This window comes from Triticum dicoccoides, unplaced genomic scaffold, assembly GCF_002162155.2.
Source record: "Triticum dicoccoides isolate Atlit2015 ecotype Zavitan unplaced genomic scaffold, WEW_v2.0 scaffold74033, whole genome shotgun sequence".
NCBI lineage: Eukaryota > Viridiplantae > Streptophyta > Magnoliopsida > Poales > Poaceae > Triticum > Triticum dicoccoides.
The window spans coordinates 296,701-308,991 of NW_021296235.1; the positions used below are offsets into that span (position 1 = coordinate 296,701).

General features: G+C 44.5%; 1 protein-coding gene across 1 annotated transcript; it reads left to right on the top strand.

The window, feature by feature from the left end:
* The first annotated feature begins 2,255 nt into the window (after positions 1–2,255).
* LOC119347712 lies at positions 2,256–5,831 on the top strand. The gene is made up of 3 exons (XM_037616289.1): positions 2,256–2,968; positions 3,094–3,194; positions 4,963–5,831. Exons 1-3 carry the CDS (start codon positions 2,319–2,321, stop codon positions 5,667–5,669), a joined length of 1,458 nt encoding a protein of 485 aa, XP_037472186.1. The 5' UTR covers positions 2,256–2,318; the 3' UTR covers positions 5,670–5,831.
* Positions 5,832–12,291: the final 6,460 nt, after the last annotated feature.

Consider the following 12,291-nt stretch of genomic DNA (forward strand, 5'->3'; position numbering starts at 1 on the left):
GATCCAATTAAGGCAACAAACTCCCTCTAAATTTCTCAAAGACATTCAGACATCTTTATTACATGTCCTTACTTCCAACACGATTTTCACTTGCATAATATCCAAATATCTTGCTAAGAATCAACAAAAGCTTGTATGCCTCGGTTTGATTGGAAATTAAATAATTTCCAGCAATTTCATAGATATTCTTTTTGCAAAAAATGATTTTATAGATTTGTTCATAGAAATCTAAGAAAATATCCACTATGATAAATATCGGTCATGTAATAAATAAATATATAATCTTAGACACCTAAAAGTCAACTAAATCTTAGTCGATTTTACATATATGTTCATGCAAAACTAAATAGAAATCATTTTGATGTAATAATTTGTTGATATACTACAATGAATTGTATTTTTTATTCAGTTATTCCCTGAGTTTAGAAAGATATGAAATCTTGCACGGGTTTCAAATGTCAGACTCGGTGTCAAACACGCTTTTGTACTAATTCCTACCCGGTTCTATATTAGCAAATCCATTTAATGCTTTCCTCTCCATTTTCGAATCCAAGGTTTTCATGCATGTGCCTACTTTTCATGTATTTGTCATTTTGACTTGTACAAAATAGTTAGAGCTCCTAAAGGGGGGAAATAGTAAGTTTGAATTCTAGAGGTAGATTACTTTGCTCGTAGAGTCATTTAATTTCATAACAATACGAGATGGTTGTGGTGCATGAATATTCATGCTCCGTGTCTCGAGCCTTTACTAGGTTTTGTATGAATTTGGATGTGTGGTGCAATGGGATCTGCTTACAGCAACATCAACCACCCATGATGTAACGATTAATATTTATCTACTCAAATAATGTTTGTGGTGGTTTTGTCGTTATTCACGATCCACGACTTTAGTCTTTACTAGGTTTTGTATGAGTCTGCCGTGCTTACGAACGGTCGCCACATCAACTGCCCATGATGTAGGAAATAATATTTCTCTGCACAAGTCAAGCTCATGCTTGTATGGTCCAATGCTTGTATTTTTTCTCCTTGGAGGAGTTCTCTCTTAATTTATCTCTCACCTTCTCGATCCTATTTAGGAAAAAAATGCCTTCGAAATTTCTCAAGAACATCCGAGCATCACCATTTTGAAATTTATCATGTGCGTACCTATTTTCAACATGACTTTCCCTAGGCGTAATACCCAATTGTTTTGCTAAGAATCAATGAATGCTTTTTATCGAATATATGTTTTTTTCATGGTCGCTATGGCTGTATGCAATTATTTTTCTCTTTGTTCGATTTAAGTAATATGTTCATACATGTATAATAAATATTCATATGACCTTAATATCTTCATATAGTGCAATAATTGTACTCCATCTGTCCCAAAATATGTTGCGTATTAATTTTTTTCTAAAAAGAAATCAAACTTCCCATAATATGACCAAATTTATACCAACCATTTTTTTGCTAATATATATTTTCATATGGTATCAATCTGGTGTTGTAGGTATAGATAGTTCTCAATATAGACTTGGTTAAAGTTTGTAAATTTGACTTTACGACTGAAATAAACTAGTAGAATCTAAATATAAGGAAAGGATCAGAATAAGTACTAATGCTCTGTACAATACTTTTCCCCGAGCGATGGTTTAGCGGATTCGGAATTGTAACCAAGCATCCTAGGTTCTATACCCGATTCAACACTAGAGCATGCAGCCGATCCTGGATACATAACTCTAAAAAGGGTGTGTGCAGTTTTGGATCTTTATTCGTAGCCAGTCTTTCACTTCTGCCTCTCCACTCCCATGCCTTTCTTGGTCGGACCAACCCAACCGGCGATTTCCGACAAGTCTTTTTGCTTAGAGCAAGAAGCGGAACCAAAATAAAGCTTTCTTTATTTTCATTTATGGATAACCAATCCATTTTCCAATATAGTTGGGAGATTTCACCCAAGAAATGGGTACATAAAATGAAAAGATCGGAACATGGTGCTTGTTTGTTTGTATGCCATATCGATGATGCTAGCTTGATTTCGACATCGGTTTTACCAATTCTTCCGACGACGACGACCGAGAATTTTAGCATATCCATTTATTTATTGAAAATGGGGTTTGAAACCCATTTCCACAAATTTGTTGCTATTCCAGTCAAGTCATTTCCTGGGGTTTTTAGGTGGGCCCACACCCAGAGAGAGAGGGAGGGGGGAGGTAGCTGGAGTAGAGCCTTCATATACACAGCAGGTCTCAGGTCAGCCCTCCCTCGCCTTCTTTAAATCGGAGACGCCATACGGACAGAGAGCACACGGATACTGGCAGTAGCTCGCCTCCATTTCATTAATGGCGCTCTCCACGCTCCTCCTGCCCTCCTCCTCCACCGCCGCCGACACCTCCGACCGCCGCCGCGGCCAGCAGCCGCAGAACCACCACAGCAAGCGCAAGAAGAAGCCGCCGGCGCTGCCGCCCCCGCTCTCCCCCGCGCCGAGGACTCCCGGCCGACGCCATCTTGCCGCCACCGGGACGCCTTCCAGGAAGAGCCCCGCCCTCGCCGCGCCCACCGCCGGCGCCAAGGCCAGGCTCGTCGCGTCCAAGGACCACCGTCAACGCCGCAGTGGCTCGAAGAAGGCGGCTGCGCAGAAGCCCGCGCGGCCGGCGTCGTCGTGGGAGCAGCTGAAGAGCCTGCTGAGCTGCCGGAGCGCGACGGCGGCCGCGCGCGTGCACGACCCGGCCGCCCTCGCGCGGGGGCCCGGCGCGGGAGGGTACTGGGGGACGTCGCTCTGCTCCATGCGCGACGTGGCCACCGTCGACGGCGCCTCCTCGGCCGCCTCCGTCGTCGTGGACCACCGCGACACCGCCCCGCTCAACCGCTCCTCCCGCCGCGCCCACCACTCCTCGTCGTCGGCGGCGGGCGGCGGCGGGCACCCGTCCTCCCTCCGCGGCCTCTCCGGCTGCTACGAGTGCCGCGCCATCAACGTCGAGCCCGTCTCAAGGTCTGCCGCCTGCCTAGCTAGCTAACCCCTCTCATTAGCCATCAACCAGCAAGCTCCATGGATGTTAACCATGGTTAGTCTTCGCCATCAGTGCTAATCATCGTGTTAATTGCCAACAAATTCAGGAGGTACCCTCGGCCGAGGGAGCTGTGTCCGTGCTCGCAGTGCGGCGAGGTGTTCACCAAGGCCGACAGCTTGGAGCAGCACCAAGCCGTCCGCCATGCCGGTAAATTCCTCGAAACCCCGAACCCCGTCTCTATCAATCGATGCACACAACCATAGCCACCGTGAGAATTGATATTTTCACCGCATTTCTCTGTGGGGTCAAAAGCGGTGAAATAGTCGGATTTTTTGATATTTTTTGCAAAATCTAGAAGATCAACATTATGCATGTGGTGAAGATTTTTCTGGTGCAAATCATATCATATGTGTGATAGTGGAGTACAACTACTAACCAGAACCATTAGTGAGGAGGAGGAGGGGGGAGGCCTTGGAAAGCTACTCATACTAGCTAGATGGAGATCTGTGCTGTGCTGTGGCATACACTAGTTAATTAATTAACTAATAGTTGGTCAAAATGATGGGTTAATCATGATTAAATGATGGAGAGGGATGCATGGCAGTGGCACCCATTGGAGCCATACATATATACAAAGTTATAAAAATATTATACATAGTAGTGATCTAGTGCTTTAGTGGTTGGATTAGTTTAGTAATTTCTTGACACACCCTTTGTGGTTTGCCATGTGTACATGTGTGTGAGAGATAGATAGGGAGAGGAGACAAGAAGAAGGGGGTTAGGAAGATGTTGCCTGCTCATCAAAGCTAACCATCTCCCCCTTTTCACCCTCTTTCCCTTTGTCTTTTGTGGGTTGCAAGAAAGCTATTGTCTTAGCTAGCTTGTGCACAAATCCACTGCCACTCTCTGATTAAATATACTCAGATGATAACAATAACTAATTGTGGGTATCCTTCTGTATCTGTATCATATCAGTTGCTTGCACTTGGTAAAGAGCATGGCATGGCATGGCATGGCATGCTAGCTAGATCAATTGCTTACTTACTAATTTATCAGATGATATGGTGGTATCTTTAGGTAGACAGTGAGAGTGTGTTGGCATGCACGCAGTGAGTAGGATACTCCACATGACTGACCAGTATTAAAACTAGTTACACCACCGACTAGTCGATTGATTATGGAGCTAATCCCACTGTTACAGGCTCCTGCAAGATGAGGTCCCAATCCCATCCCATATGCTGGCTGTGTACCACTGCATGCATCGTGCATTCATGCTATAGGGCCTTCAATTTATAGCGGTTGGTAGCACGTTAATTGGGTCTGCAATCTGCATGCATACATGCATGTACACTTATTTGAGAGACAGAACACAAAATGAAGGACAAGAAAAGATGAAGTTTTGCATGTACATGTTGAAAGTGAGACATGAAAACACACTCATGCAATACATGGGACCATCATCTTGCATTGCATACTTGTCTCATGAACATGGTTAATGCCTGCTGCTGACACTACTGTTGCGGCATGCATGCAGCTGAACGTTACATGTACCAGCAGTGTACCTTCTCCCTTAAGGTCTTAATGTCCATGTACTACTGGTAGGTGTACTGGTGTACGTACATACTTTTCACCTGTTTAGGTTGGGGTACTGATTGAAAAGCGCCGTGCATCACAGGCAGGGACAACCCCCCACACTGCCGCCTTAATCAACACAGATACAGATGGATACGGTGGCTTGGCTTGATTAATTTAGTTGCCGATGATGCATGGTGCTTTCCGAGATCTCAGTCGGGCTTTCATGGCGCTGTCGGTGTGACCTGCGCGCCCTCTGAGATCATGCACTGCATGTGATCACAATTTGTTAATTAATTTACTGCTAATCGCATCACTGGCTGGGCAGTTAGTTAGGTTGTACTTTCTTCTACGAGTAAATAATTATTGAGGTTTTGCATCCGTGGCGTTCAATGGTGGGCAGTGTCGGAGCTGGGGCCGGAGGACTCCGGGCGGAACATCGTGGAGATCATCTTCAAGTCGAGCTGGCAGAAGCGGGACCGCCCCATCTGCCACATCGACCGCATCCTCAAGGTCCGCAACCCGCCCCGCACCGTCGCCCGCTTCGAGGCCTACCGCGACGCCGTGCGCGCCCGCTGCCGCGCCGACGTCTCCGCGGGAGGCGGCGGCGCCACGCGCGCCGCGGCCGACGGCAACGAGCTGCTGCGGTTCCACCCGGCCGCGCTCGCCTGCGAGCTCGGCGCCGACGGCTCCACCTCGCTGTGCGCGTCCTGCGACGATGGTGACGCCGACGGTAAGACGGCGGCCGCGGCGTGCGGGGTGTGCGCGGCGATCCGGCACGGGTTCGCGCCCTGGGCCGGCGCGCACCCGCTGGGCGTGCGCACCACAGCGAGCAGCGGCCGCGCGCACGACGTCTGCGGTGCCGAAGCGGTGGGAGCGCCGGGGTGGCGGGCGATGCTGGTGTGCCGGGTGATCGCCGGGCAGGTGCGACGGCGGGACGGGGACGAGGATGGGGAGGAGAAGGAGGTTGAGGCTGGGCCGTTCGACTCGGTGGCCGGCGACGACGCGGGCGGCGCGTACGGGGTGCTGGAGGAGCTGTTCGTGGCCAACCCCAGGGCCATCCTGCCGTGCTTCGTCGTGGTGTACCGCGTCGACGTGGACGCACAATGACATGCATATGCACTGTAACAATTATATTTGCCCTGTACACCTACATATGGATATGTATGTGAATTTGTACTACTAATTGTATGTTCGCATCGATCAATTGTGTCGGCTTGCTTGAAGATATATATATAGTGCTATTTTAGTGCGTGTGCATGTATCCAAAAATATACTACTTATATTCAACAACAAGTTCTTGCTTACATGTGTATAGCTGGTCGAGAGTATGTACTGGTACGTATACATTGATTTGATGGGATTGATGCATGCATGTATACTGCCTTAATTATTTGCATGATGCATTGGTTCTTCCATCTCGCTTCCATGCATACATGTATGCTGATGAATTATTTCTAGTACGTGGGACGCTGGCATGCATCATGCATGATTAGTTGGCCGACCTGAGTTTGATGTTTGTTTGGAAGTAGATAGGGCCTGATCTGAGTGATTGCTCAACATATTAGCTGAACCTTCTATGGATGATATGCATGGTCAACTAGATGTACATGCATGCCACTAGATCCATGCATGCATGCCCAGGTAGTCAAAAAAAAATGAGACCAACCTAAGGACTAACCCTCGTTGGCTTTTTTTATAGAAGAAACTCCGTGAGCACCACGCGTCCATGCCGGGACTCGAACTCGGGTGGGCTGGCAGCAACCTCAGCTGCCCAGCCAACGGGTCGACGCCCTGTCCTCCATGCCCAGTTAATCACAGTCTCAGAGATTGAATCCCACCTTTGTAGTAAGTTGTTGGGTTTTGGTTGCTGGCACCCTTTTTCATCAATTTCCTGTCAGCCACCAAGCCCATTCACATGGTCAACTCCATATGCATGGCATGCATGAGATTAGCCACAGTGGGGATTAACTTAGAATAATAACATGTATATGTTACTAGTCTATGTTACTACCTTCATAATGAGGAGTAACATATGTGTGGTGTCATGCAACACTTTATTTATTAAATTATAGACTCATTTGTCTTGCTATGTGTGATGTTACTCATACTACTAGTAGCTAGCTATATTACCACACCACTCTCTATCTTCATTAATTACTTGTCATATCATCTATTTTGTCTAAATATGTGTGATGTTATCATCTATGTTACTCCTATTATGGATAGTCCGAGGGATTCCGGTCGTCTTTTCCTACATTTAGACAACACATAAGAGGAAATATTTCTCGCACTTTGCAGATTAAACCATAATACATTTGTTACAAATGTCCGAGGCATGTTTTATAAATATGTTTGTCTTGCAAAATACGTGTGTTGGCAACATTTTTACTTGAGAAAGTGGCGGTACATCCAGGCAGATAATTCTGTTGGTATACACAGGCCATCATGAGAGATATGGAAGTAGATGGTTATGTGACGTGCCATTTACAAATTTCAGTCAATATAGCATAAGTGCATGCAATAGGTGGATTGGTTTGTCCGGTTGCGTCGACCATGTTGCCTGGGGGCCTGAGATTCGTCCTGAGTGATGGATGAGCTAGCTGAGACCAATGCGATGGTGGTGGAGCCCCAGAAGAAGAAGCAGGAGATGGTGGATGGACGCACGATCATGTGCAACTGTTGCTACTTAATTACTGTTGCCTACATAAATAATTGCCTGCCACAACCATGCATGCATGTGTCCATGTCAAGCCCTTGTTTCTTTGCTCACAAGAGAGAAGAAAACCATGTCGGTGTCTACAGAGTACGTAAGATGATTACAAATTTACAATGGTGTCTGGTAGTCTCATCTAATTAATGTGGCACAGTGACCAACTTGGATTGGTCACTTGGGTCAGACACGCACGACAAGTCAACCGGCCAGATCCACAGCCTATATAGGAACACGTGCCCCTAGCTAGTAGCTGCCTAGGCTAGCTTCCAATTCCTCCGGGTAGAGTAGTAGTGTTATTTTTACCCCGTTGACCCAGTTGTGCATGCATGATCCAAGAAGAAGGGATTCGCTTGTCCCCGTCGCCACAAACGCATCCTAGATTACCTTGTACTATCTCCTCGTCCTGGTTGATTGGCCTCCTTTGTAATTTGTGTTGATTTTTGACCAAAACTTTAACTAAAAAAATGTTAATGCATGTCATAAAAATAATATGGTTAGATTCATATTTGAACCTAGTTTTCAATGATATAATTTTGGGTGGCATGCATGAACATTTTGTTAGTTAAATTGTGGTCAAAATTGACATAAAATACAATGAAAACCAATAAACCAGGACGAAGGTAGGAGCAGCAAAAACAGCGCATCCTAATTCTCGGAAAAAGAAAGAAGGAAAGAGCTTTTGTTCTTTACTAGTTACAACTGTGAAAACAAAAATTTATTTAATCTTGGTCGATAAATATTCTATTCATGTGTCAAATGCACTTTTGGATCGGAGCTAGGAACCAAGTTTTTTTTTTTTTTTTTGGAAAACCTAATGGCCCCTGCTACACACTCGGGCAACACGAGAGGTGATCCACAGCTGCCGCCGTCCGCGCTCCCTCCTTGGACTTGGCCCTCGCCTCTAGTTGGTAGCGGCGGGAGGCCATATGTTTCTTAGCTGGTCGTGGCGGGCAAGCAACATTGCAGGCTAAGGGCCGACGATGTTGGTTCCGTTGAAGGTGTAGCGGCGGGTGCTACGTCGTTGGTAGATGGATTCGGGTCGACCCATGCTACACCAGGAGGAGTGCAACAGCCGTGCGTTGGCTACGACACATCATGCGCCCGGTATGTTTGCTATCTCGGGCTAGTTGATCATATAACACGGAGGCGACTAGATGACCAGGCAATGACTGACTCGGGCTTTGGTGGCATGCTTGGGCCACACCATTCGATTGCCAGGAGTTCCCGAAATCAGTAGTCAAGGAGTACTCGTTGCAAAGATCACTCCCGCTTTCCAGGTTACGACAAATGGCGCGCTGTATGTGCATCACTTGTTGCAACTAGAAGTTTTTCCTTTTTTCATAGATTCATTTGTTCAAAACGTTTTATCTCTTAAACCGTACATCCGAATCTTGAACACGCCCAAAGCGCGACACGTGGCGGGGGTTTTTCCTTTTTTTTTTGGAAGACCCATTGTTGTTACTGGAGCACCGCTTCATCTCGGGGGTGAAAACTCTTTGCTAGCATGCATTTCTTGGTCGGATTCAGGAGCGATAAATTTGCATCGTTATCTTATTCATTAAGGATGATGTCTTGGACAACAAACTTGTTGGATTCGGTTTGCAGTTGCTGAAGTGCGATGACATGTGCTCCTATTAATTATAACCTGCGGGTGAAAATTAGGCATGAAAGCAAACGAAAATTGGAACAAACGAGCATGTAGAAAATGACAGTTTCCCCTGTGTCGACGTGGGCGGCATGGCCTACGGAGGGGGGACTGGGTGGTGGGCCCGACGCACTGATGGCTCGGCAGCTCTGTCTGTGCCGGCCGTGGCGCCGTGCCGTACGCATCAGCACAAATCACTAGCTAGTGACTCTGTCTGAACGCATACGTATGCTGATCCCCAGGTAATTAAGTTGCTGCACCCATGGACTGGCTCTCGTCCGGCGGCGGCTCGGCTGCTGCTGCTGCTGGTGTTGTCTAGCCAGCCATTACACTCCGGCCGGCCGGCCGGCTCTTCTCCCGCCGTACATCCACACAGCCAGCCATCATCACAACTCTGAACGCATTCATGCGCGCAGATACCCAGGTTATTAATAAGCGAGGTAAATACATCCCAAGTCATAGAACTTGGACGCAATGGTCAGTTTGATGCACAAACTTGTAAAATACGTGTTTCTGGTCATCAAACTTGCACGAGCGTTCATATACGGTCACATTTCATGTACACGGACGTATCCATGGCCTATGTGGCATTCCAGTATGACCAGGGCCCACTGTCATCCGCTGTAGCATGTAGATCTGCAGAGAAGCCTTTGGCTTTTTTTTATTTTTGTATTAAGCCCCTAAAAATAAAATGAAAAAACAAGCGATGTGGGGTTTTGAAGCTGCAACGTGCCCTAGTAGTCTCACGTGGACAACCACCAGACTACTAATCATTCATGTCTATATAGCGCGACTAATTTCTGTACCATATAAACATTGACTGAAAATAAATTTTACAAGAAATGTAACACGGAAAAAAAAAGAGCACCGTGGCTCGACCATGTGACCTTGTGGTCAAGGTTAACTAAGATTACCACCTACAACACAACACGTCCAGATGTAAGAAAACAATTTATATTCTTGTGTTTGTGACATTCAAAAAATATTTATGTGTTACCAAAAAGATAAGCAACATTGTAAAAAGTTTCAAAAACTTGTATTTGAAAAAATGTTAATCAACACAACACGTCCAGATTAACATTTTTCCAAATACAAGTTTTGAAACTTATGTGTATTGAAACATATACTCCATATGATACACATATGTTTTGATGTTTTAAATACTCCAGTATACATCTATGTTTGGATACACATATATTTCAAATACTCTAGTATACATCTATGTTTGGAGTATTAAAAAAAATATACTTAATACTTTTTAAACATATGATAAACATTTTTTTCAAATACATGTTTTGAAACTTTTTTCAACTATGTTTTTAACATCTTTGGATGCTACGAAACATTTTTAAGCTACACAAACAGTTTTATACATTGTATAGGCATTTAAAAAATGTCATGACCAGTTTTTTTGGAATGCATGAACATTTTTAAAATGCAACCTATCATTTTTAATTACACAAATGTGGTTTACAATGTTTAAACATTTTTTAGATGCCACACACCTTTTTTTGTAACACATAAACATTTATTAAATATCAGAAACACAGGAATATAATTGTTTTTCTTACATAGAACAAGAAGTAATAACAACATGAAGAATATTTATCCCATTTGGATATGTTGTGTTGTCGAAGCCGGTGGTAATCTTAGTTAATGTTGACCACAACGTCACATAGTCGAGCCACGGTGCTCCCTTTTTCGGCCGTGTTTATATGATATAAAAATTATCCGTGCTACCTAGACATGAATGATCATCGGTTTGGTGGTTGTTAACCTGAGCCTAGTAGGGGCACGCCCCCAGTTCGTAACCGAACCATCCCTTGTTTTTCCATTTTATTTTAGGGGCTCTATACGTAAATAAAATATCATTTTATTTTAGGGGCTTAATAAGTTAAAAAATAGGTGCATAATACGTAAATAAAGAAAAAGCCTGCAGATCTACCATGTGTCGTGGGCTTACAGGGGGCCCTGGCCATGTTGGCATGCCACATAGGCCACGGATACGTCTGCGTACATGGAATATGACCGTATATGAACGTTTGTGTAAGTTTGATGACCAGAAACACGTATTTTACAAGTTTGTACACCAAAATGACCGTCGTGTGCAAGTTCTATGACTTCGGGTGTATTTACCTCTTAATAAGCTCATGCATGGTACTCCCTCCGTTTTCTAAATATAAGTCTTTCTAGAGAATTCAATAGAAACTGTAGCAAAATGAGTGAATCTACACTTTAAACTATGTCTATATACATCCGTATGTAGTTCATATTGGAATCTCTAGAAAGACTTATAATAGGAACGAAGGGAGTACTTGTGGTTTATCGTTTCAAACCTCACCGTGATGAGTGAGCTATCAATGCGACAAGGCGGTACGTCGACGGTGAGGAAGAAGGCTTCATCATAGAAGCGGTCAGCAGTGCACGTGCGTGGGGGTTACAATTACTTCTTCTTCTTCTTATGGTTTCGGCAATTTTCTTTCATTTTTTTACTAAGCTTCTCATTGTTCATATCAGAATTGAGAGGACAACAATATACACACATCCTAGGAAGAAGAAGAAGAAGAAGAAGAAAAAGAAAGCAGTGGCCCAACGGTTGTCCTAAAATAAACAAAATCAGGTAGGTTCAAGGCCCAATTCCTATTTGACGCCTTAACCATCACTTATAGGCATTTTTGTTACATGGCGCGCACCCCTCCCAAACACTACATAGCAAATGGCCTGACCCATGTAGCGTTTTCCTTCACCGGTTTTTTGACAACCTTCTCATGAATGTTCCGCTGGTTTTTCTTGTGGTTTTCCCACCAAGAGTTTTGTTCGATTTCCCATTTTCCTTTTATTTTAGTTTTATTTTTTTTCTTTTTTATTTTTACCTTCATCTTTTTTCTTCAAATTCATGTTTTTTTTCAAATCCGTTAACTTTTTCATATTTACGAGCTTCTTTCAAACTTGTGATTTTTTTTTAATTTTCAAGAACTTTCTAAAAACGACAAACATTTCCAAGTCGTGAACTTTTTTCAAATTCTTCAACTTTTTCTTTTTCATGATCTTTTCTCAGGTTACAAACTTTTCCAAGTCTTGAATCTTTTTCAAATTTTGTGGACTCTTTTCGAATATGTTTTTTTTCCAAAAAGTCAACGGTCAATGTTTGGTGGTCAGCGGTCAAACAAATAATGGTCAAGTGCTCACATGGGCCAGAACCCATCTAGCGCGACAAAGGACAATCTAGCGCGATTGCTTTTTTCAACTAATGGGCAGCGACCCGACATCCGCTATAGGCGGGAGCTCCTATATGGCGCCTAACGCACCATTTGGCTAGCCGGTGCTAACGCACATGGTCGGTTGCGCCGGTCAATCAAGCGCCGGCTCGA